Source organism: Dipodomys spectabilis, unplaced genomic scaffold, assembly GCF_019054845.1.
Source record: "Dipodomys spectabilis isolate Male_0828 unplaced genomic scaffold, ASM1905484v1 ptg000115l, whole genome shotgun sequence".
NCBI lineage: Eukaryota > Metazoa > Chordata > Mammalia > Rodentia > Heteromyidae > Dipodomys > Dipodomys spectabilis.
Genome location: NW_024870792.1, coordinates 7,560,531 through 7,585,925, shown reverse-complemented (window position 1 = coordinate 7,585,925; position 25,395 = coordinate 7,560,531). Strand labels below are relative to the sequence as shown.

General features: G+C 34.6%; 1 protein-coding gene across 1 annotated transcript in view; it reads right to left on the bottom strand.

Moving 5' to 3' along the window:
* The window catches only part of Col5a2 (collagen type V alpha 2 chain), a 146,449-nt gene extending 121,354 nt beyond the window's left edge, over positions 1–25,095 (bottom strand). Inside the window, exon 1 of the mRNA XM_042688346.1 lies at positions 24,623–25,095. Coding sequence (XP_042544280.1) covers positions 24,623–24,719 — 97 coding nt within the window. The 5' untranslated portion in view covers positions 24,720–25,095. The remainder of the gene's footprint in view (positions 1–24,622) is intronic.
* Between the last annotated feature and the right edge of the window lie 300 nt (positions 25,096–25,395).

Sequence of the window (25,395 nt, the reverse complement as noted above, 5' to 3'; positions counted from 1 at the left end):
AAATTGGCCCACCTGTACTTTCTAACAAACAATCATACTTTTGGACTTCTCGGAAAAATAAATTTCCCTACTTCTTCATTTGTCCATCTCCGTTTCCACACAATACTCCTTCAAAACATTTTAATAACTACTCTGGTTCTATTCTTATTTTCTGTGGTATTAGCTAATCCTTTCATCATTTCCAATAAAACAAAATTACCATATTCTCTCCTAGACAAACTTCCAAAATGTATTTGCTTTGAGATAAAATAATCTATGTCAAATAGTGCTATAGGTGGTCCAAAAATATGTAATATGTACCTGAAAACAAAGTTTCCATAGGAATGACACATCATCAGTATTGCAAATTTTGTCAAGAAATCAATAATGAAAATAACTAGATTTTTGCTCATATTTTCTATTGTCTCTATGAGTGAAAACATAAATGCATAGCAAACAATTAGTCTACATAATCTGCAAAATAAATTTGTTTTGTTTTGTTTTGTTTTGTAGGGCACTGGTCTTAAACTCCGGAGTTCGGAGCTGTCCCTGAGCTCTTTTGCTCAAAACTAGCACTCTACCACTTGAAACCACAGCGCCACTTCTGGTTTTCTGGTGGTTAACTGGAGATAAGACTCTCACACCCTTTACTACCCATTCTGGCTTTGAACTGCGATCCTCAGATTTCAGACTCTTGAGTAGCTAGGATTACCGGTGTGAGCCACCAGTGCGTGGAATATCTTTCTGACATAAAGCTATTGCTTCTGCAAGACTCCATTTCATTAACTTATTCACTTTCCACATTAAGATATCAAAATGTGTATAAGTTAAATCTAAGCAAGACCATAAGAATACTTTCCTCTGTATATATATTTCCCTTATCTTTTAACTATAAAAATCATGAATACATTTTCTAATTTGATTCTACCTAATAATTATTACTGTCTAAACTGAAGATTCCTAGCACATCGGAAATGGAGGAAGGAGGATGGTGAGTTGCAGGCAAGCTTAAACTATGAAGTAAAACATTGTCTCAAAATATGACAAACTATAGAACTCCATAGAAAACTATGGAGTTCACTTCAAGTTGCATTTTTTTCATCTGAGAACCTAGTATTTATATTAAAAAATTTGTGGTATTTCCTTGTTTCTGTTAGAGCTTTAAAATAAGTGTACATAATCTCTACTCTTGAGTCAGTAAGAGAAAAAGGTCAAATAATGACAACAGAATATGAGGAGAATTTTTCCCACTCTCAAGTAGACCTGAGAAGGGCATCATCTACTCTAGAGTTCAACAAATAAATTCATTCAATCCTCACACACTACCAGGTGGTCCAATTATTCTTATCTTTTACATTTTAATACACTGATCTTGAGATTTATGCACATGATTTAAAATCAAGATTATAGAATTAGTAGATGAAAGAGCTAGTATTAAGAATATAAGTTTTCACTCCAAATACAGTACCAATTAAGGTCAGACCCTATGACTTCTAAAAATCAGAATTCTAAATTATTTTAAATTAGATTGCTGATGCTTAGACATTTATAGTTTTAAAAAAGTGGATAGCTATGGTGGTAAGCTAAGAAAACCCAAGATATAATGTAGCTTGATTACAAATACAGAATTCAAAATCTGCCCTTGCAAACAGAATCATGCGTCCAGGTGTGCACTGAGTTGATTCTCACAGGGATCTCTTCCTGTTATCCTGGCTCCTGTTGCTCCACTCTTGGGGAAATAATTGTAGCATGAATTAAGGTTTAGATTCCAACTATATAAACATTAACATTATAGAGATGTCTGGCTTTTTCAGGCCCATATCAAACCCAGAGACAGCAAGAAAAATATCTGTTTCATAAAAAATTATCAGAAGGAGAGTATTGTAAAGGAGAAGTGGGGAATCAAAATGGTTTAGAAATGGTAAAATATCTCACCAAGTTGTGAAGAGAAATTAAGAATTCCTTTTACCTTGAACTGTTTATCAGTAGTTAACTAATTTGGGAGTAACAACTAATTGGATACTTTAAAAAATCAATAGAGAAAATATATGGGAGGAAAAGAATAACGATTATAAATTATAGTTTTTATTTTAATATTTTTCAACTTATGTAAAACTGTCAAAAGAAATTACATATATATATATATATATATGTATACATATTCGTCTATGTGATTTTATTCCAAACCCTTAAGGAAAGTCAATCTAGCTAAAAATGTCTAAAATCTCTAATATGTTGTAAGAATATAGTTTTTCTCTTACTGGACAAAAATATAACATTAACTCTTGGAGAATGTTTGGAAGGGGTAAAAATAAATAAATAATTTATATTGCACATCACATATTTTATTTCATTTGACTCTAGTAAACCTCTTATAGGGTATTGACAGGCATGATAGCTCATGCCTGCAATCTCAGCTGTTTAGAAGCTGAGGTCCAAAGATTCCAAGTTGGAATTCAGCCTTGGCTACATAAGGCAGGCCAGTATAAAAAGAAAATCAAACTATTTTGAGTAGGGATCTCAATAAAAATTTCAAATGGTAAGAACCAATGAACTCAGGAGTTTAAGACACTCTGCTTGATACTCCTTACATATTTCACTAATCTCATAATGTTTGATAATTCTATCAGCAGTTTCCCATACCATATTTACATCAACAATTACAGAATAGATTATAAAGAAGATCTAGGAAAGCATAACTTAGATCATAATAGGAACAAGCTTGGGACTCAAGGGACAGACCTGCTATTACTACATACAGTTCACAAGATCGCCTAATCTTTCTGTCTTGGATCAATTAGATCCCCTGTACTATACTCACTGCATTCTGCTTGTCTTCCTTTCCATGTGCCTAATTCCTTTTATATTTAGTGCTTCATATCCCTTTTGGTTGTTCTGGCAACATATTTTAGTTTTCTGTAGCAGTTGCCAAAACAAGCATTTCAACATCTGGAAATCATCCTCCATCACTTTCACCGGTGAGATGCATTTGCCTTAGAAGGTAGTTCCCATATAGACCCCCCGAGATTCCACATCAACTTTGAGAAACAGCTTTCCAATATTCCCTGGCTATGGAAAATTGTGACTCACTGACTGCAGACTCTGCCATTTTCCATCACATTAATAATAATGTATTTATGATTCAATGTTGTAGTACACTGAACTCATATATTTTAAAAGGAAAAGTTAAGACAAATATTCAAGAAAAAATTCACATATGTGCACATACGTGCACACACACACCTCCAGATTTCTTGGAGGAAATAACTGTAACAGAAACTATTTTTATGCTCTAAGAAATTGACAGATGAAAACCAATACCATTAATTAAATTATAAGATGCAGTGAAATGAATGTGTAGCAGCACCACAAATAATGATTAAGATAAAGACTTAAGTTCAAGACTTATTGACAGAAGATCTTAATTTAGTTTAAGAAGATGTAGCTCATTTGCTCATTTGTGGAGTCATTAGCTTATAGATCTGGAAGACAGAAAATGAATCTCCCTATCCAAAACCAAGGAGTTAGCATTTATTCTTAGGCTTTAATGAAGAATTCATTTTCTTGCTTTTTAAAGCTTCTAAAAGCAATTTACATATTCTTTGATTTGTGATTCCATTATAACTTTGTAGCCTACAAATCAGGCGGGTTCGTATCACAGTGTTTTCTCTATGGCTCTTTCTTCTACTTTGACACTATTGATAATATACTACTGCTACAGTGAAAAATTACTACAAACTAACTTGTTTAAAAACAAATTTATTGCTGAGAGCTCTGGAGGTCAGAAAGTGAAAATGAGTATCACTGGACTAACATCAAAATCTTGACCTCAATGCATTTCCTCTGCATAACTCATTTCTTGCTTTTTCCAGATTCAAGAATCTGCCTGCATTTCTTTGTTGTTGTTGTTGTTGTTGGTGGTGGTGGTGGTGGTGGTGGTGGTGGTGGTGGTGGTTGTGGTGGGCTTGAGCCCAGGGCCTGGGCACTGTCCCTGAACCTCTTTGTTTTCAAGGCCAGCACTCTACCACTTGAACCACAGTGCCAATTCCAGTTTGGGGGTAGTTAGTTGGAGATAAGAGTCTCATGGGGACTTTTCTGTCTGGGCAGATATCCTCAGATATAAGCCTCCTAAGTAGCTAGGATTGCAGCCTTGAACCACTGGTGTCGGGCTCCATCTGCATTTCTTAATCCATGCCCCATAATGACTTTCAAAACCATAAGAATAGTATCTGCAAATGTCTTTCTCTCTCCCTTTGGCTCTGATGCCTGCTTTCCTTGTCTTGTCTTCTGGCTACATCTCTTCTGCTTCCATTTTTTTAAAAGATGCCCCTTGGGCCTAGCCACATAATCAAAGATAATCACCCTAATTTGAAGTCAGATGATCAGCAACCACACTGCCACATCAAAGGACATTCTCCTCTTCTATATTAGGCAATATAGCCACAGGTAATTGAGATCAGAGCAAGGAATATTTTTCAATTCACCCCCTGGAGTAGAATTCAAGTATAGGCACATGTAGATTTCATCACTCGTTCCCGAAAGCCATAAATTGTGCATGTCACATTTCACTCAATGACTATCAGTTGAATAAATTAATTTTTTAATTATTCTTTAGGGAATCAAGTTTTGAGTACTTATATTGATGATCATAGAATTAAAGAAATAATACAAAACTATAATTCATATTACATTTAGAACTAACCAACATACTAAATATTTTTCCACATATCATCCTTAGGCCTTTCAAAACATGAAAGCTGCATATATGTCCAGTTTTCTGATATATATTGATGGATTTGTCCTCATGAAGTGAATGAATATTTCTGGATATCTTGCTTGATTGGAGATATTTTCCCCCAACAAGGGGCACAGGTGTGTGTGTGTGTGTGTGTGTGTGTGTGTGTGTGTGTGTGTGTGTGCAGAATCTTATCAAAATTGAAGCTTTAGGGGCTGGGAAGGTGACTCAGTGGTAGAGGGCTTGCCTTGAGCTGAAGAGCTGAGGGACAGCGTCCAAGCCCAGAGTTCAGGCCCCATGACCAGACCCCCCCCCCAAAAATTGAAGCTTTAATTTTAAAAAGTTATTTTGCATATCTAAAAATAAGTGATCTCTCAACTGTGTTTTCATACAGAATATTTTAAAAATTCACAATGTAAAACATTATCTTCTAAAACTTTCTAAATAGCACAGAATCTGTTTAGTTCACATTGGGGAATACAATGTGAATATGCTCTAATTCCAAGTTACTATAATAATTTCCAATGAAATAGCTGAAATGTGATTGAAGATTAGTTGCTAGGGTAGCTGAAAAAGAATATCTGGTAGCAAAATGAAAAAGTCACCCTTGGCAACTGATAACTATGTAATTGTTCTGTCAACCTGACAATGGAGATGAGGCTATTATTATCAAAGCAAGTACTATTCTGTACAGTTTAATGAAAGTGTTAGCTGTTAAATTTGTGACTACAATTATAGGTAAAATATGTGAAATGTCCTAAATGAATGTCATAATATAGATGCTCCAAATACAACTCACACTGAAGTTATCAGATCAAGACTTGATAAGAACATATCAACAAAGGAGTCTGAAAATTGGAAAAATATAAATCAATTATGAATCTTAAACTATTTTACACGGATGTTTCTATTTCTAGAAGAGGTGGTATTTGTGCTATTTCGTGAACCTGACTAGGCAGAGCAGACTACCTGGGATCCAGATCCAGACTCTTGCCTATTTCAAAATGACTTTTCGTACTTACCAAACATACAGAAAGGGAAATGCAATATACTATGGATAAAAAAAACAAAATGAAGGCCATTTTTCAGTGGAACTAAATCTTTTGTGCTATACTTATTTAAAATAAAACTTCGTCAAGGTTTGGTCAAAATGCCCTACCATGTCTTGTATGTTCTAGTTTGACAAAGTAATGCAATATTTGTATCATCAATGACATAATAAGCTCTTTAACCATGAAATAAATGTTTATAGATAGATATATAAGTGTACCTATATAGCTATTTACATATAATCTATATAATTTATACATATAATTTGCTCATATATATGCACACATATAATATAAAATATACATATATCTTTTGAGTCTGACCTAAACTGGAAAAATATTTTGTCATTAAAGGTTTAAACATTTTCATTCTATGTGGTTGTTTCTCTCTCAATAGACTGTAAGTTCAATAAATGTAGGAACTATGAGTGACACTTTGCAGTATCCCTATAGCCTAGCACAATGTCTGCAACACAGTACACATTAACCCTGCTGAATTTTGATGATAAAATAAAGGTTTTTAGCTAATCATTCAGTAACTTATAGAAACTGATGTGCTTTGATGGGAAAAACAAATTTCACTATCACATATAGGCTAAATATCTTCGGCACAATTGTTTTATGCCATTTTATATTAAACTCACTGATCACAACACTGTACGTTTGTATAGTACTTTATTAACATTATTTTTAGCATTGATATATACTAACATAGTGTAAACACCAACTGTTCATGCCACTAATCACCTTGTTAATATCCAAAGGTTCCTTAGTTTGAAAAAATAATTTATAACTAAATGAGTTAACTGGATAGTCATGTATATGATCTGCAAGGTCATGATATAAAATCAGGACAGAAGTCAATGTATTAGAATGTATAAGAGATCTCATCAAAGAAATTCTACTCTTGTTCTTGTCTTTAGGGACCACAGTTTCTCATAGATCATTAGAAAACCCAAAACTTCCAGGTCCAGTATCTTTCCCTCATCATCTTTTCCTCACATTTCTGTGATAGGCACCATTCTGATGGCTTCCAATTCATTATATCTTCCTACCTGCTTTGACTCTGAAGAGACTTCAGTCACTTCCTAACAACTTTAGCTAATCTTCCCCTTTTTGAGTTGACCAAGGGCTTATTAATCCCAAAAGTTTAATGTCTTTTTCTTCAATGCTCTTATTGACCTGAGATAATGCCTGAGGTAAGTTCACCTTGTGAAAAATGAAATGTCTATTTCGGTACAGTTTTGAAGGTTGATAGTCCAACACCATGACACAAACCCTTGGTTGTGTCGCCTGAAAGCAGAGAGCAATGACAGAGGAAAATGTGATCCTCAGAACAGGAACCCCAAGGAATAATCAGTACCCAGGATTGTTCTTAAAACTTTGGCAAGAACTCTTTATCCTCTACATAGTTAGTTCCTTCCTCCATAGTATTCTAAGGACTTCCCAATTGTCTGTACCTCTTAAGGGTCCCCTTTCCACCCAACACTGCCATCTTGGGTACCAAGCCTCCACAACATGAATTTTTGGGGATTGAACAAACCCTATCCAGATCATAGAGTGCTTTGGAAACATGATTTTTTTTTTACCAGTTCTCAAAGCTAAGAACCTAATATATCACTGCTAAACTTATTAATGGGTATATAAATTGGGTGCTTCAAAGCTCTTGCTATGATGAACAACAATCTGACAATAACCTGTTTAGAGCAGATTGAATGACTGTAAATAGCATTTATACCAGTTGGTAAATATTTCTACAAGTGGCTAAATTTTTAACTCATTCATAATTACCCTCAGGAAAACTGAACAGATGTGTTGGTCAAATATGTCACTACAGCAGGATGAAAATATTTTCCTTTTAAATAAACAATATCTTTTGAGGTTCTTCTTCTTTTGTTTAGATGTATGTTCTTTGCTTAGTTTGCTCTGCATGTATGATGTTACCTATACACTCATCATTTCTCTCTACAGAAATCTGTATCTAGTTGTATCAATGTAAACTTCATTTATATGACATTTAGTATCCAGGAATCTGAGAATCAGTCAATGAATATTTTGTCAATAACTGTTTTTATTAATTTTCTAACTAGTAAGCTGTAAAAAAACTATGGTGGAAAATCTAATAGGAGTATCTTACTGAATATAAAACATGTATTAATTTTTTTTCCAAACATTACTTTTGGCTCTTGTTCTGCCATGCATTCTTCATCCTAATGCTAATTTCAGTTTACAAGATTACTGATTTCATCACAAGTAAATGTCTTAGTTGGGCAAATGGAAATATATGTGGTTATTTCCTCCTCACTACAGTTTTTCCTGCTTATCTGAAAATTCTTAGGTTGAAAGAGTATTTTTAAAAATTTAAACTTCACCGGTGGCTCACGCCTGTAATCCTAGCTACTCAGGAGGCTGAGATCTGAGGATCGCTGTTCAAAGCCAGTCCAGGCAGGAAAGTCTGTGAGACTCTTATCTCCAATAAACCACTAGAAAATCGGAAGTAGTACAGTGGCACAAGTGGTAGAGCGCTCGCCTTGAGCTGAAGAGCACAAGGACAGCGCTCAGGCCCAGAGTTCAAGCCCCACGAGCAACTAAAAAAATAAAATAAAATATAAATAAAAAATTTAAATCTGAAAATCTCTTACAGCCTGAAGGATAAAGACATCCAACTTGTTCTTGAACTACAGTTAGATCTTCTGAAGAGACTAGTGGAAGACTTTTGGATAGGCTATGCCAACTTGTTCTTTCTTTGGTAGAAGTACTTCACATTTTTCACATTTCTTTTTTGGATTAAACAGGTTTATGTCAGCAATTTAAACAAATTGTACATATAAGCTGAAATAAAATTTTAAGTATTACTTTAAAAAAATTTAAACTTCATTTAAACTACATTGAATTGTACTTTACATGACTAGTGCTGGTTTGAGTCTCCCAAAAGTCATTAAAAATACAGAAATGAACTCAAGGGACTTTCTCATAGTGCAGAGTGTTCTCAGTGGTTAAAATTGACTTTTTTTTCCTTTTCTCTCCTGTATAAGATATTGCTAATGAGCCCTGAACTGGGAGATGGGAATGGTAGGTTTTATATCTCTGCCCAACATCTGCATGACTTAGTCCTTTCCCTGTCTGTAATTCAGATTCTTATATGACGTACATAAAAGGGTGGATATATTTGTGAATTGTGGAATCTTATTTATAGAGTATGATATTATTTATAGAAGTGGAAAACTATAAACATAAATATCAATACACTATAGAATACTGGCCATGTAGAACATTAGTCTTGCCATTGGAAAATGGAAACATTTTTTATATGTTTCAGTAATATTTGACCCTTTTCAGAATAAATTAGAGACTAATGAAAGAATGAAGATGACTTTCTCCAAACAAACAACATTTTTTTATTTGGGAAAGAAACACCAATTATTATAGTGGAGAGTACTTTCAACAACTGTTTTCATTATTTAATAGTGTCATAACAAAACATAAAGAGGGAACTAGTAGCTCACTCCTGAAATTCCAGCTCCTCAGGAGGCAGAGAATGGGAAGATGGACCAGTTTGAGGCCAGTCCAACCATAAAGTAAGACTCCCATCTCAAGCAACAAGCTAGCATGAAGGCTCACACCTCCAAATTCAGCTATGTAGTGGTAGACAGGTCCACTGTTCAAGACTAGCCAAAGGCAAAAATACAAAGCTTTATCTGAAAAACAATCACAGGAAGAAGTCATGGGGCATGACTCAAATGGTACAGTATACACCAACAAGTGGTGGGCACTGAGTTCATACCCCAGAACTGTGCCTCCCAAATGATTTGCTGATGATTTTCATGATGTATTAGGACAAGCAATACAGTCAGTAGAATAGTTGGTCTTCAACATCATCCTACTATACAAAATTTAATATAACTGATACATTAAAATGACTGAGCTTAGCCTGGTGCCAGTGGCTCACGCCTGTAATCCTAGCTATTCAGGAGGCTGAAATCTGAGGATCACTGTTCAAAGTCAGCCAAAGTCTATGACAAAGTCTGTGAGACTATTATCTCTGATAAACCACTCAGAAAGCCGGAAGTGGTGCTGTGGCTCAAGCGGTAGGAGAGCGCAGGGACAGCGCCTAAGCCCAGAGTTCAAGCCCCATGACCGACAAAAAATAAAATAATATAACTGGGGCAATAAAAGTATTTCAATTTACTCTAGTCCCTGCCACAAATTATTATACAAATGTATCATCTTCACTTGAAACTTCACTTGTTTCCTGGCCCCTTCATATTTAGAACTACAGTCATACTTTCCAATATCTTTCTAAAGTTAACCTGTCCATCTTTACACTCTCTTGCCTCTTGACTTACTATATCTTAGTTAGTCCTTATGTTTCTTTCTTTCTATATTCTAATTTATTTCTCTCCATGAAACTCTTTTCTGAAACCTATAAACATCCTATTCTGCCTTTCAAAACAAAATAGAACAAAAATCCCCACTCAACCATAGTCCTATTAGTCTCTTCTCAAACCTCAGCTTCTTAACAAATAAGTGGGAAAAAGAAAAAGCAAGGTGTGTTGACTGTTTCCACTATTATTAAATACTGAGTTCATAATCAATAAATAAATGCCATAAAACTGAGCATCTGATAATAAGTAAGATCATATAATCCTACCGTCTAGTTTATGCTTCAACGCATTGAAATGGTTGTAGTTCCTACAGAAACATGCTGGTGAATGTTTCTCAGAACTTTTCTTATAAGTGAATCATCTGTAAATCCATATAGTCAAACTAGAATCACTAAAAATTAAACAACGGGATGATAAATAGACACTGAATTGCAGTTAAGTAAGAGAAAGAGCTATTGTATGGGTTTTTTTCATAGTAGAGGGAATACAGGCTGCAGTTACATACTGTCTACCTCAAAAAACTAGAAAAATTATTTTGAATGGTTTTACTATATAGTGATAAATGTTTGAAGAAACAGATATGTTTAGTCTAAGAAAAACATACATGTATCAAAATATGATGTCCCATTAATATGTACAATTTTTACAAACTTATGTATCAGGCAAAAATAAATTTGAGGGAATATATGAAAGAGGTTAGTTTAATTGGGGGCCATATATTAAATGAATGGATGGATGAATAGAACTGACACTGACAACTCTTTGTACAACTAATATTTAAAAATTAAATATCATTAAAAAGCAAAACAGGAAAGACATAAAATTAACTCTCTCAATTAATTGGTAAATCGCAGTATTTGAATTATAAGTTTTGATGCATTAAATGAAAAGACACCAACTAAGCCAAACCTATATAAAAATATGGTCTCATATTTGTAAGTTTGTTGCTGCATCAATTAAAATTTAGGCCAGCTAGGCCCCAGTGACTGGGCTGCTATCTGAGTACTGAGGTTCAAAGCCAGCCTGGGCAGGAGAGTCTGTGAGATTCTTATCTCCAATTAACCCGGGAAGTGGCACTGTGGCTCAAGTGATACAGCGCATGCTTTGAACTGAAGAGCTCAGGAACAGTACCCAGGCCCAGAGTTCAAGCCCCACAACCAACAACAACAAAAACCTTAGGCCAGGATGAGAATGTACTAGGCAATGATCTGACAACAGAAAAAAGGCATCTGATTTTGAGCCATCATGACAAAAGAAGTATGTTTGGCTTAAAATATCATTCATGGGTATTTATTGAGGATATAGAATATTCTTAGTATTGTTTATGGATCTGATTTTCTGGCTGGAGCATTGGTTTTTACCTTCAAGGATAAGAGGATATAACCAAGAGTTAATGATATTTACAATATAATTAGCCAAGCAACAATAATGGAAAATGAATGATAGAATCTATTATACACTAATATACTATAAAAAGAAGACATTTTGTGGTTTAGGAATAAAAAAGATGACGTATGTAGTCTTCAACAAGTCTTCATCAGTCTTGACTATGGACTTGAAGGATTTTCATGCATAGGAGAGAATGGAATAAAGGTAAGAGAAATAATGGAGCTGGTATGGAAAAATGACTGATTTGATATACTTTGCAGAAACTTTCCCTAAGCTTCTATCCCAACCCCTTACTTCTCATGCAATATTAAATGAAAGATTTCCTCTGACTTCCCTAGTATTCTGTCCACTTCCACTACAGCACAGACCTCAAAAGATGTCCTTGATTTATTTGTCATACCTCCACTGATGACTGATAACTTCTTAGAGGCAAGGGCTAAATGTTTGTTTCCATATCTTCAAAACAGTGCTCAATAAACAGTGAACAATCAGTAGATAGTAATACAATTAATGCATTAATGAAATGAATGGTTTCATGAGTTATTTGGTGAGAATTTTCCCCTCTGTGATGAAAAGCAAGCTGAAATCTGTATTATTTGAGTTTTTTTTAAGTAAATAAATTGACTAGGCATTGGTGGCTCATTTGTGTAATCCTACCTACCCAGGAGGCTGATATTTGAGGATTGTGGTTTAAAACCAGCCCAAGCAGGAATGTCTGTGAGACTCTAACAACTAAAAAACAAGAAGTGAAGCTGCAGTTCAAGTGATAGAGCACTAGTCTTAAGCAAAAAAGCTAACGCTAAGGGACAGTACTCAGGCACTGAGTTCAAGCACCGCCTCCCCCCCCCCCAAAAAGGTCAATATTTTAAAATTTTCCAAAAATAAATGGCACATCATTATTACATTATAGGTAACTGAAATAGTGCTTTAACAAGTTCATTATGTGGTCAGGAAAACTAAGCCACTTAATTGCAAAGACAAACCAGTTATCTAGACAATGCTGTGTGCTGTTAAACTTCAACATCCAGCCACACCAAAAACTAATAGAGAACAATTCAGCATATAATTATAATAGGGTAACATATTTTCTTTGTAATTAGTAAAAAGCAAAACTAATCTAAAAATCTATGATTTTTAACTTTGATTTTTTTCTTACAATATGTCCTTTTTACTTAGAAATTTTGTTATAGAGCCATTCACTTAAAATTCAGATCAGTTATAAGTTGGATATTAAAGTCTTTGAGTGAACCATGGTTAGGATAATTGCTATAACTGTGGAACAATCTTTAAATCTCCATTTAACAATACACAAACATATTACCCACAGACATTATGTATAATGTTTCTATCTACAAAATGTGCACAATTCACGATCATCATATAACACAAATCTAACCAATTTAATATAATTATGTAAATATTCTGTAGGCATAAATTTTTCAAGGCTTAAGGTGACAATAAGTGACAGGCTTTACAATGGTAGAAACTGAAGTCCAGAGAATTTAAGTCATTTCCACAGAAGCACCAAGTAAGTCTATAATACAGCTATAAATAGAAAACAGATTTCCTGTGTCTAGATTCAGTTTTAATTAAAATTATTGCAACAATTCATTCATGAAGGCAAGTAACAACCTATTCAGTTAAATCCCTCATCTCTTTAACTGCATGTTTCTCTCTGCACAAGAGTCTTAAAATACACTAGAAAGTAGACAGGCTTGAGAAATGATGGAACCTTTGTCTAAACACTGGCCTCTGATTGCTGAGGACATTTGTCACCAGTCTAACCTTCTTATTCCAAGTTACCTTCTGACCCATGGAAAGAGATACCAAGTTATGAACAGGCCCCAGAGAGTTTAACTTTGATTTTGAAACAGGCTTCCTGATGAGACATGAATACAGAAAATGCAATAATGACAGTAGATTCAGCCATCTGCCAGGAAGCTGCATTTTGCTCCTGGAAAGACTTCAGTCTGATCATATTAGGAAAAATCATATTGCTCTTCTCCACCTAATATGTTATCACCAAGTCAAAGAGCTTCTTACTTTTTTCCTATTTAATTCCTACCTGGGGGCACTGGGAAGTATTCTAAGTGGTTCTGTAACAGGATGTTTACTTCCTTCAATCCAAGGCTTTAAGTATTGAAAAACTGCTTTCCTTTGTTTCTATACAACTTTATGTTCCTTTGTGTTATTTGCATTATAATTAGTTTAATGAAAAAAATATTTTGAATCTAAGTAATTGTTTATCACAGTAAAGATATACTAAAATAAAAATACTATATGTAGGGTTTCACTAATGACAAATACTATGAACTTAGTTATTTTGAAGTTATAAGATAGAAAAATATAGAATATTGCTTGCTTTTTTCTACAAAGAGAATTATATTTCTTAGAAGTTTCTTAGGGTAGAGTCAGGATTTCATTCCAGTCCTCTGACTCAGGTCAGTGCTGTTGGACTCACTGCCACGTCAAGTTAGTGGAGGCTGACTAAGCTGGAGCAGCTGCCTCCTCCTCAGTCATGATGGGGAAGGTGAAGCTGTCTCTCACCAACTGTTGCCCCAGGGCTCAAGTCTATTTTGACATCTTCAAATCTCAGGAAAGTAAACAGAGGATTATGAATTAGATGTAGCTCTACTTTTTTCCTACAACTTTGCCTAAGCCAAATGTGCAAACAGTTGTGAAATCTTTCCATACAGAAAAGAAAGAAAAAAGAATTAAATGTGTATATGTACAACCAAGAATGTGAAATACATCCTAAGGCCAAAAGTATCACTTTTAGGATTTTGCTGGTTTGCTTTTCCTGTGTTGCTTTGTGAATACCATTAGGTGAGTATAAGCATATGCCCTCCTCCCACCCAAATAACTGTTGAACGTTCTCAGAAGGAAAAGGCAGATTTAATTTATTCAATCACCTAAAACAGGAAAAGGAAGACATTGCATGCAGGACGAGAAGGAAGGAGTAGAATGTAAGGTATCCATTCTTAAATGGTTCCAGGGAATTTTTCATTGGGGCAATAGTTTCTTAAAATTCAGTTGACTGTGGAGACCCTTAAAATTCCAATTTCTATTTTAATAAATTGAAGTTTTACAATGTCCCCATTGCAGAAACCTCCAAGAACAAGGGAAGACTACTGATGACATCTGAATTTCATCCTTCTGTAGGTGAGAAGAGTCGATTTTCAATGAACTGTATCTGTTGATTTTCATGGCTGTAGATACTAAGAAAATGATCTTAAAATGCAAATTACTATCTAATGATGGACATTACAAGGGAGTCATATAACTAAAGTTATGCACTACAGACATTGTATGCAGTGTATTAGTTCTCTATGGAGCAAAAACTAAGTTAATAGCAAATGAGGCAATTCTAATAAGAAAGCATGCTTGAAAGATATCATAGAGTGAGTGGCAGGCAGTATGAAACTCAAGAAAGGCAAAGATGGCCTCAGTAATTTCATGCCTTTCCTTCAAACAGAGGGGGAGATTGACAACACATTTCTTGCAAAAATAAAAGCAAATTAAAATGTCATATATTTCACAGTTGTTTTCATAAAACTAGACCTGCTTTTGCTCCTAAGACTTTAGCAATATTTTGCCCATACAACAGTTGGCAGAGACAGGGGCTAGCTAAGGTGAATTGCAAGTTTAGAAAGTATATAAAGCGTAATTATTTCTATGCTGAATATATAAAAATTTCATAAATCACATTCCCAAACACCAAAACCCACAGTAGAATTTATTCGTTGATCTTTTCAGAACAAATTCTCTTTCAGTTTAGTCTCATTCTTTGCAGTAAGAATTTGATGTAACTCTAAGCATTTCCCCACTCTTTTTTATTTCACTAATAGAGCAAAGGGTGCTTACATTCAATGAAATCTTCCTGTGATTTTGAGAATGTAATTGGTTCTAGCATCCATGAGCTCTTTCTAAGTAAAATTCAGATCAGTTGTATGATAGAACAGCAATAAAAGGAATAAAAAAAAAAAACATGCCCAATTTAACCAGCAGAAACAAAGATTTAAGGAGCAGTAAGGAAGGACTACAGAAGGAAGTGAGAGTTTTTTCCAAGAAAGATACACTATAACACCATAAGGCTGGAACATAAGACCTATGATCAAACTTTCTTTTGTCCTTCAGACATTAGTTTCAGTTGTTATTTTCAGTACAAACATGTGCAAAAGAGTTTTATCAGGACCTCTTGCATGTCTTAGAACAGTCTTTCTGACCTCTCAAAGAAATTATGGGTTACTTAATACAATCTGGGATCATTTTTTATTTATGCCCAAAGACCAAAAGCTTAGAACTCTTTGCACTTCACCTTCCCATGGTAGTCAGACTGACAGTCCAGGAGTCCACCCCACTAAATGTTCTGTCTAAACTATTAGTATTTGTGTGAGAAACAGGATGCTCTGAATTAAAATGTTATGTGCCATTTTGGAATACAAATTTCTGAAAGAATGAGAAGGGTACTGGCTTTAAAATACTTTCAAACTATCATGTATGAATCTGAAAGGTTCTTCAACTTCTTCTAACAAGAGCAGATAAGCATGTAACAACCATTACTCTAAAGTAAAATATTAAATCTCTATAAATAAAAAATTGTGTTTGTTCTGGTAACCATCCATATTTTCAGCATTCTGTAATGAGAAAACCTAAAGCTGATGGCCACAGCACAACCACAATAAATATCAAAGATTAAAGGATTTTATTCTTATAAATTCTCTCATAACATTGTACCTTTATCTTCTCTCACAGCTTAACTCTATCATTTTTTTCTTTTAAGTTTGAAAACTAAAAGGAAAGGAAAGTGCTACTAAGTAAGAAAACTGTGAGTATGAATAATATGCCTCTATCCTACACTGGTTTCTGATTTCTGGAATCAATTGCACAAGAATCTCCCGGGAGTGGAGGAATGAAGTAAATTAACAGCCTTTGGAAAATGAATAGACTTGCTAAAGAATCTGGGGAAAGATGGTCACCCCCACCACTGTATCCAAATAGTCCTGGGAGCTGCCTTGTAAATCTCTGTGCAGTGAAGCAATTCCTCTCATTCCAAATGCAGCCCAGAACTAGGAAGAGTGGAAAATAAGCCTCCAATTTTTAAGAGACATTTATGACTATCATATTTTCAGAAAGTAAACTCTGAAACAGAGTTGGTAGACAGGAATGAGGTGGTATTGGACCATGGATGGATCATGATTGGATTGCACACATACTGGGAAGAGACATGAGAAATAACCCTGTGTGGGAGTGTGAAACCAGAGAGAGGCAGAGATATTCCACAGCACAGCGTCATTATGAAGTCTCTAAGACTTTTAAAACTACTTTTATTTGTCTCTTTTCCAGTATAATAGAGCCTTCTGTCTTAACAACATTTTAGATATATTAAAAGATCATATTCATAAAGTTACTAATAGACTTTGCAAAGTATACAGAAAATAAGTTACATTTTAAGTTTTGCAATATACTTCAATGTCTTTGTAAAGAAACATTACCTACTCTTCCATAATACCCAGCATCTAGGTTCTTATAATAAACCACCACAGCAATGAATTCTTATGTTTGCTATTTTTTCTTAATAGTAATGTAATATTGACATTAACAACCTTGTGATAAACTCCAATTATATGCAGGAATATGCATATGTTACCATATGAATTACTTACATACATGAGACTTCTTAACACTTGAGATAATATTCTTTCAGTTTTATGGATGAAGAAACTAAAGACTCAGTAGCATGTAAGTTGTCCAAGAATGTATAAATATAATTTGCAAAATCTAAATTTGATTTCAATCAGACTTGAATGAATAAATGATGTGATTTTTTTTCAGATTTTTGCAAATAATATCCTTGAAAACTTACTACCAGGTAACACTACCACATTTTAAACTTTTGAGATCATATACTGAAAGGAAAAGTATATTCATTAAATCCAGAATCTCCAATTTATCTAGGGATTTAACATTCTAAATATAATTTTAAAATATAATTTAAAGGAAGAATATCAATAGGTAGTAGAACGATGAATGGAAAAGCATTGGATAGCTACATACTTCCCAAATACATGTTGGAACAGTTAAAATTTAGATCTAACCTATGAAAGATACATAGAAGTTCATATCAAATTGCTGTTATATGATCTGATTGACAAATCAGAGTAAATTGTTAAACTGGGGAATGATGTGATAAAAAAAATATGATTGAGGAAGAAACCTATAAAATGGATTTATGTAAAGAAAATATTTTAATATAACATGAGTCATATGGAGAAGAGATGAACTGAGTTTTGTGAGATGGTAAAGGAGTACTGAGATTAATGAGTGTCAGTTCTGGGTAGAATTAAAAGATAAAGAGAAAATGTGTTGCATACACATACACACACTTTCATTGAGGATGGGAATTATAAGCAATTCCAACTCTGAGTCAGCAAATGACAACTGTTATAACAAAGTCTAGAAGGCGGTACATGAAGTAGTCTCTTGCATGCCATGCTAAGAAGCTTGAGCATTACTTTCTCATCAAATTATGATATATAATGGGAGGATTTAAAGATGTTGAAATATGATCAGATTTTACTTTGTATTCATCTCAGAGCAGAGTGCATCTACATATGTTCCAATGGGAATAAGCAAAGAGATACATACAGATACTAATGAAGTAAAACAGGATTAGCAACGAAGGCATGAACTGAGGCATGTGTAGTAGAGATAAGAAAATAGCTAAGAAATATTTAGTAGAAAAAATGGCAGAACTCTATAATAAATTGGAACCTTGCTGAATGAGTAAGTGACTGAATGTCCAAAGAGGGTTTGGTGGCATTAGTTGACAAAAGTATTATGTAAGACAAGTCATTTGGTCCTAAAAGGAATATAATTAATGGACTTCTGGAGAGTTTAAACTTCAAACAGTTCTGAAGTTCATGTGAAAGATCAAAGTTGGAGAGAGAGTTCTGAGAATTACAATTAGGTAGCTGTTAAGCAATACTCTGAGAGTGTGTAAAGATTCTTGGATGGCCTGTAACAAGGATATTCAGAGACAAGCAATGAACTACGTTTTCTGAGAAGAATGAAATGCTAAGAACAAAAGAGGATTGGGAATAAAGATAAAGATGAAGAGGGTCAGGTCAAGGAGATGGAGCAGAGCTTTTAGAAAAAGAAGTTTAGGAAACCTAGAATGGTCAGGGCTAACAGAGCCTGTTAAGTTGAGGAGACATGGACCCATTAGAGGTGCACAATGTGAATCCTCATCTTACTAGATGAGCATAGGTGAAATGAAAAATTCAAATATAGAGTACAGCAGGTGAAGTGAAGATATAAGAGGCAGTGAAAAAAACTACTGATCCTTTAATGAAGCTGAAATAGAGACTTGAACGGGAGTAGCCAGAGGCCTCAGAAGAGAGTTGAACTGGATTATACACTAAGGAGAAAGAGAAGAGAAGTGGTTGGAATCATTGAAAAATCAAGATTGATGTAGCAAGTTCCATATGGATATGGGTAACAAGAAAAATCACCTGAGACCAACCCAAAGGGAATAGCTAAACCATTCCAATGTTTAGTATTAGTAATAAAGAACATGTGTCTAGTGTTTGTTCCTGAAATGACTGGAACATAATGTGAAATGACTCCCCGCGCCTAAGCTAAGTACTTCAAATTTTCTTTAGGTAGATTTCTCCAATGATTCCCTTAAGGCCCTATCAGATTGATCAAGGATGTGCTGTTTCATTAATATTTTAGGTAAGCATGCAAAGACCACTGGGTGCCAATGGCTCATGCCTGTAATCTTAGCTATTTCAGAGGTTGAGATCTGAGGATTGTGGGTCCAAGACAGCCAGGGTAGGAAAAGTCTGAGAGACTCCTATTACCACTTAACTCCCCACAAATCAGAAATGGAGCTGTGTCTCAAATGTTTGAATGTTAGGCTTGCACACAAAAGCTCAAGGACACTGCCCAAACTTTGAGTTCAAGCCCCAAGACCAGCAAAAAAAAAAAAAAAATGTAAAAGCCCAGTGAGATTAAAGGAGTCTGTAGGCTGCAAAATTCACAAAACAGTGTCCAGAATCCAGATGTTTCCTACATGATGGTTGGATCAAGGTTTTACATGACTGCTTTCTTGCTAAAAGATAAGATATAGATAAGGAAAATATTGCTTCATTGGAATTTCCCTGGTTCACTATTACTTATTTACACTACACTCAGTATAAAATGGAAATATTTGGGTTACTTTTGAAAGATTTAGTTTTAAATAAATCAGTAAAATAAGATATAACTTTGAAGCTGCCATTCTAATATCTTTAAGGCAAAATTTGTCAATATGTATATTGCTCCCTATGCAAATTCTAAAAATAGATTTTAATATTTTTGAGTGGGCCGATCCTGGATCTTGAACTCAGGGCTTAGGCCCTGTCCTTGAACTTTTTTGTTCAAAGCTAGTCCTGTATCACTTAAGCCATAGCTCCACTTCTAACTTTTTGGTAATTAATTGGAGATATGAGTCTACTGCACTTTCCTGACAGGGCTGGTTTTGAACTGAGCTGCTCAGATCTCAGCCTTCTGAGTAGCTAGGATTACAGGCGTGAGCCACTGGCACTCAGCAATTTTTAAACATAGGATGAGTCAGCTCATTAATCTTATATATAATTTATGCATAATAATATGCATAAAACAGTTGTGGAAAAAATTTAAAGGACAAGCTAAATTATCATTATCCTCTTAATAATTCTATTCTGAATCAAAACATTTTTAAGCTGTGCTTTTATTCAAAGACCTTACATTTATCTATAAATTGTATTACTTTATGTCCTATTGTCAATGATCCCTCCAAATCCATGGATATAATTATAAAGAATAAAAAATCTAACAATATCATGGTATTTGATTCTAATAGCACTTGCACAATCTGTGCAAAATTATACATTAATTAAAATGAATTTTAATTTTGTTATCCATATTATTATATTTTTCATATGAAAATCTAAATATTTCAGTGTTGTGGTCTCAAAGAAAAGAACATGAGACCGAAATTTTCATGTTCAAACACTTTACTTGACACATAGGCCAAGTAATGGCATATGAAGCATCATTCAACCCAGAGCCAACTGAGTAATTGAGAAAGATCTCATTTTGTCACCATAGTTCTCATGATCCCAGTTTTCTAATTAGCACTATCTCAAACATAAAATTCATTCTTCCTTATTTGCCTACCATTTTGTATTGTATGTATGTATAGAAAGATCAACAAAGCCATTTCCAGACTCCAGTGAGTAAAATACATTCCGACTATTGCCTAAGTAAAAGTTAAGTATCCTATAGTCTCTTGAAGATTTGTACGGCCATAAAACTAAATTCTAGCCAACCATAAATAAACTTAAAATTACAAAGCATAAAGGTCTGTTTGTGAAAATAAAGAGTGTTAAGACCATGATCATTATGGGGAGTGACTTGAGCCTTGGATCACTTAGAATAATGCTGTCCTGTATAGTAATAACATGAAAAAGGATTCTACATAGTAGTTGGGAAAGTACCCCAAAAATTGAAGTGTCAAAACCTTTGTCTCTTATTCCAGGTGCATGGAAAGCATATGTAGCATGGGGCCTCCAGCAGCTACCTAAAATTATGACATCAAAGTCCATATCCTAGAGATAGAAGTAGAGAAATGCAAATTTGGGGTCTTTGATGACTTCCAATGTACAAATTTTACTGCCTACTTAAAAGCATCTTTTGCATAAGGAAAAAAGTTTTTTCATATGATTTTTTAGTTTAAACTATATACATCCTGAATTAAATTAAAATATCTGCGAAGAGAAATTATATGTCAACATGATCCAGAGTATCTACTTCAATAGTGCCAATTTTAGAACAATTTATGGATAAATAAGTTATTCACATTCTGTGTCTCTTTTTAAATGATGGCATCCAAGTAGTGCTGAATGTTAAGTATCTGCATCTTTAAATTTGTTTTATTACAGCAAGATAGATGACAAATATTACATCATAAAAATGCAAGAAACCATATTATAGAATGCACTCTGAGCCCTTTTTAGTAACCAGAAGTTGGCTTGGTACCAGAATAGAGTGACATGTTGCAACGTGGGTACTGCAAATTTATGGTCCATGAGCCAAATATGGCCCTAAAATCTATTTTACTTGGCTCTTGCTATACATTCTAAAAACATAAGTTTGTGTCCTTAAAGTGAAAAGGCATCTTCAGTCCCCACAAGTCCCATCATTCCCCACTATCTCCAGTACAAATACTCTCTTCCTTTACTTGTTTATGTTTCCTGCCTGGCTGCTGGAAACACTGACATTTACAGTGCCTGGTTGCATTTTCCCTTCTCTCCATTGTCCATCTGGTGTCAAATACAATTCATGCCAAAGATTATTTTCTAAGATTAAGTATGATTTCTCATAACAAGTATAATTAGATGTTAGACTTTATGAATATAAAAGTTATTGTAAATGGTCAAGTACTTTCTCATATAACAAACAAAAGTGGGCCCTTCCAAAACCTGTAACACACACACCACACCACACCACACCACACCACACCACACCACAGAAGGAAAGAGAGAGAGAGAGAGAGAGATGCCTTATAATGTGATTATGTCATCTTGAATCACTGTTTTTTTTTTCTAGGTTCAACTACAATGAAACATAATTTCCTTACTTTCTCTTTTCAGTTTCTCATTAACTAAAAAATTAAATAAATAATAATTACTTCTGAACATTCAATGGAAAGTAGTATTGTTTTGGCACCAAATGCCAGAAACTTTACTTACTTTTATCATTCATACAGGGACCAAGCTTATGTTTTGCATTTCAGATAAAATCACAGTCAAAAGAAAGGAAAATATACATTAAAGTCATAAAAGGAAAAACATAATATACATTACATACAATGACAGATTTCTACATTTTCAAAAGAACATTTTTTCACACAAAGGAAACATTACAGTCTGTGAGTTATAGCTTTAAAAAAATACTTGCTTGGCATTTGTACCTTAGCTATTTCTTTACTTTAAAGCATCTATCTAGTTTACTTTTCTCAAATACCAAACCACATAGAATTTCTCAATTCTAACACTTCTTTGAGCTTGTGATATTCCAGAGTAGGGGTAATAAAGTATTCCAAGTTTCCATGCAATATGAATGTAAACCAGAAGTAAGTAGACTATAAGTTAGAAAGCTCTGAATGCACTAAATATCTGGAATTCTTGATTGTATTATCCTTAATTTAGGCCATAAAGTCTTATTGCTATTGATTTTTTATCACACACATTCTCTTATATAGATGAATTTTTTGAGAAATTTATTATTTATAATACTTGTGCAGGAAATTATACTTTCAAAAACCTGAAGTATGGGATTCTGGCTTCTGTGCTGCTTAATATCCTGGGGGAGAAGGGCTTGTTCAGAGATGGAGAATACAACATCCCATTCCTGATGTTTATATAAGTCAATATCAAAGAAAAGTAAACTCTTCTTGTTTTTTCAGAAATATCTAGAGTATAATAGAGTCAATTTTTAAAAATCTCAATATATGGCCTATCCTATAAACCTTTTGAAATATTTCTTTAACTTATTAATATAATCCAATTATTTCCCTAGTTTAAAAATATAAGTCATAAGTTATAAATTGAGAAAAATGGTATTGAAAGTTTTCAAGTTGGCACTGTGAGTAGGGGAGGAATGTAAATTCTCTGTATTATAATTGTCTGTCATTGTTCACCTTTTTCCTAACTTCTAATTCCTGTTCCATTATCTTCCCCACTTTTCAAACAATACCTACTTTCCATGCCATTATAAGGAAACTCAAGAGACTTTACCTCTTATAAATTGTCTCATTTTCTAAAAACCAAAAAATAACAAAAAGTTGCAAGATTTTAGAAAGTGCTCCCTCTATGGGACTCCTAAAGATTCTTAAGCATTCATCTCCAGATTCTTATTTTCACTCTTTAAAAGTTTTTAGAATCTTACAAATATCTTCATTGAAAAAAATACAAAGACTGGGTTAAATATGCATATATATGTATGTATAGATAAAGAGATATGGAAGACAATAAAAGTTAGTGAATGTGCTATGCTTTAAAGGCTTGTTACTAAAATATCTATAATGGTTTATTAGTAAAGAGCAGCAGTCTGTATTTGAAATTCCAACCCTCAAGAGTAAGGATTTAAAATCAGTGAAGTCAATTCAAATGGTTCATCTTTAGCAGCTATGCAGTTATACTTAATCATATAGCTCACTAAACTATGCAAATTACATGGAATAAAAATTCAGAAACTAGGCAAGATTTGTCTTAAAAAATGGGAAGACAAAAAAATCCTTGTGTCTAAGGGGAAATGCCCATTAAAATTCTTCATGCTGAAAAAGTTACATCCCCCTCCACCCAACCAGGAACCACCACTGTCCTGATAATCAAGTCAGCAGGGTGGGAAAATACCAATGTTTAAGAAATCTGGCTTCCATCAGCCTCTGTCATGGAGAAATAAACTTGACTCCTTCTCAGTAAGCAAAACATTGCCAAAGAAAACGGTAAAAGAAACAATAGTTAAAGTCTGAGATGAGACAAGAAAGAGGACCCAGAGACAAAGAAAAATCAGAGCTATCAGAGTGGCTGTAGAAGTTTTGCTAAACAAAGAATTTTATGAAGCAGCTGAAGTTCCCGCACAAGAAAGACCCCACCCTAACCCAGCTTCTGCAGACTTTCCTTGCTCTGAAAGCTCCAGCCCACAGAGCAGACCTCATCTAATTAAAAGTGCCTTTCGGGCTCCGTTTTAAGCAGTCCTCTTTACTTTTCAACTTCCCACTCTCACATTCAGGCAAGTACGGATGTTCCACTTTCCCAGAAAGTAGCACTCAAGCCCAGATGTAGAATCTCAGGATTTGCAAACAGCCCGGGTGTGTTAAGGAGCCATTTCCCAGGTGCAAATCCGACAGCCCCTTCTCAAACTTCAAACCAGAGCCTCCTCTTCACGCTCTTCCTGAAACTTAACATTCCACCTAGTTCCCAAACCGTACAGTAAACACCAGAAGCAAAGAAAAAAAAGAAAAAGAAAAAAGGGGGGAAAAAAGGCAAACTCACCATTGTCGCCTTCTTCCTGGGCTGTTATTGAGACAGATTGCCCTAATAAAACAGTGAGAATGAGGAGAGGTCTTGCTTCCACCCAGTTTGCCATCATATCTAAATATTAGACATGTGGCTCCTCCTGGGAGTGAAAAGTAGATTCTAAGGTTATTGTAGCACCATGAAGTCAGCTGGGGGTTCCTCTTTCAGCACCAGCCCCAGGGCAGCCTCTGCAAAGCCCCCTTTTCAGCACCAGCTCCACCACAGTCTGCGGAAACTTTTTTCAAGCGATGCAGCTTTAAATAGGAAGAATGCTGCCTCCACTTCTTTTCCTGCCCCTTTCAGCTTGTTCAGGCTCATAACCATCCAGTGTCTGCCAAGCAACGGTCTGATTGATGGTAAACAACCAAATCAGAACACGAGTCTCTGTGCCTTGAACTTTCCCTATGTCATGTATGTTTCAAGCGTAGATAGAGCTTAAAAACAGACACAAACTTTTATTTCACTTTCTTTTCATTTTTTTAAAAAAGAAATTCTGTTAGAGGGAGAGTCCTATTCTCCCCTCCCTAACCCTTCCCCCAGACACACACCCCTTAACTTTTCCACCATTCAGTTTAGGAAAAGACATTAGGAAGGAAATACAGCCTTTTAGCCTAGTTTTTGGCATTTAGGTTAATTCAGGACTCTCTTCTCCATCTCAATCCCTTGAAAGGTCACATTTTAACCCTTTCTTTTGATCACAAAGAGAAGATTCTGGTCTCAGGTTGTTCTTTTTTTCCCCCAGTACACTG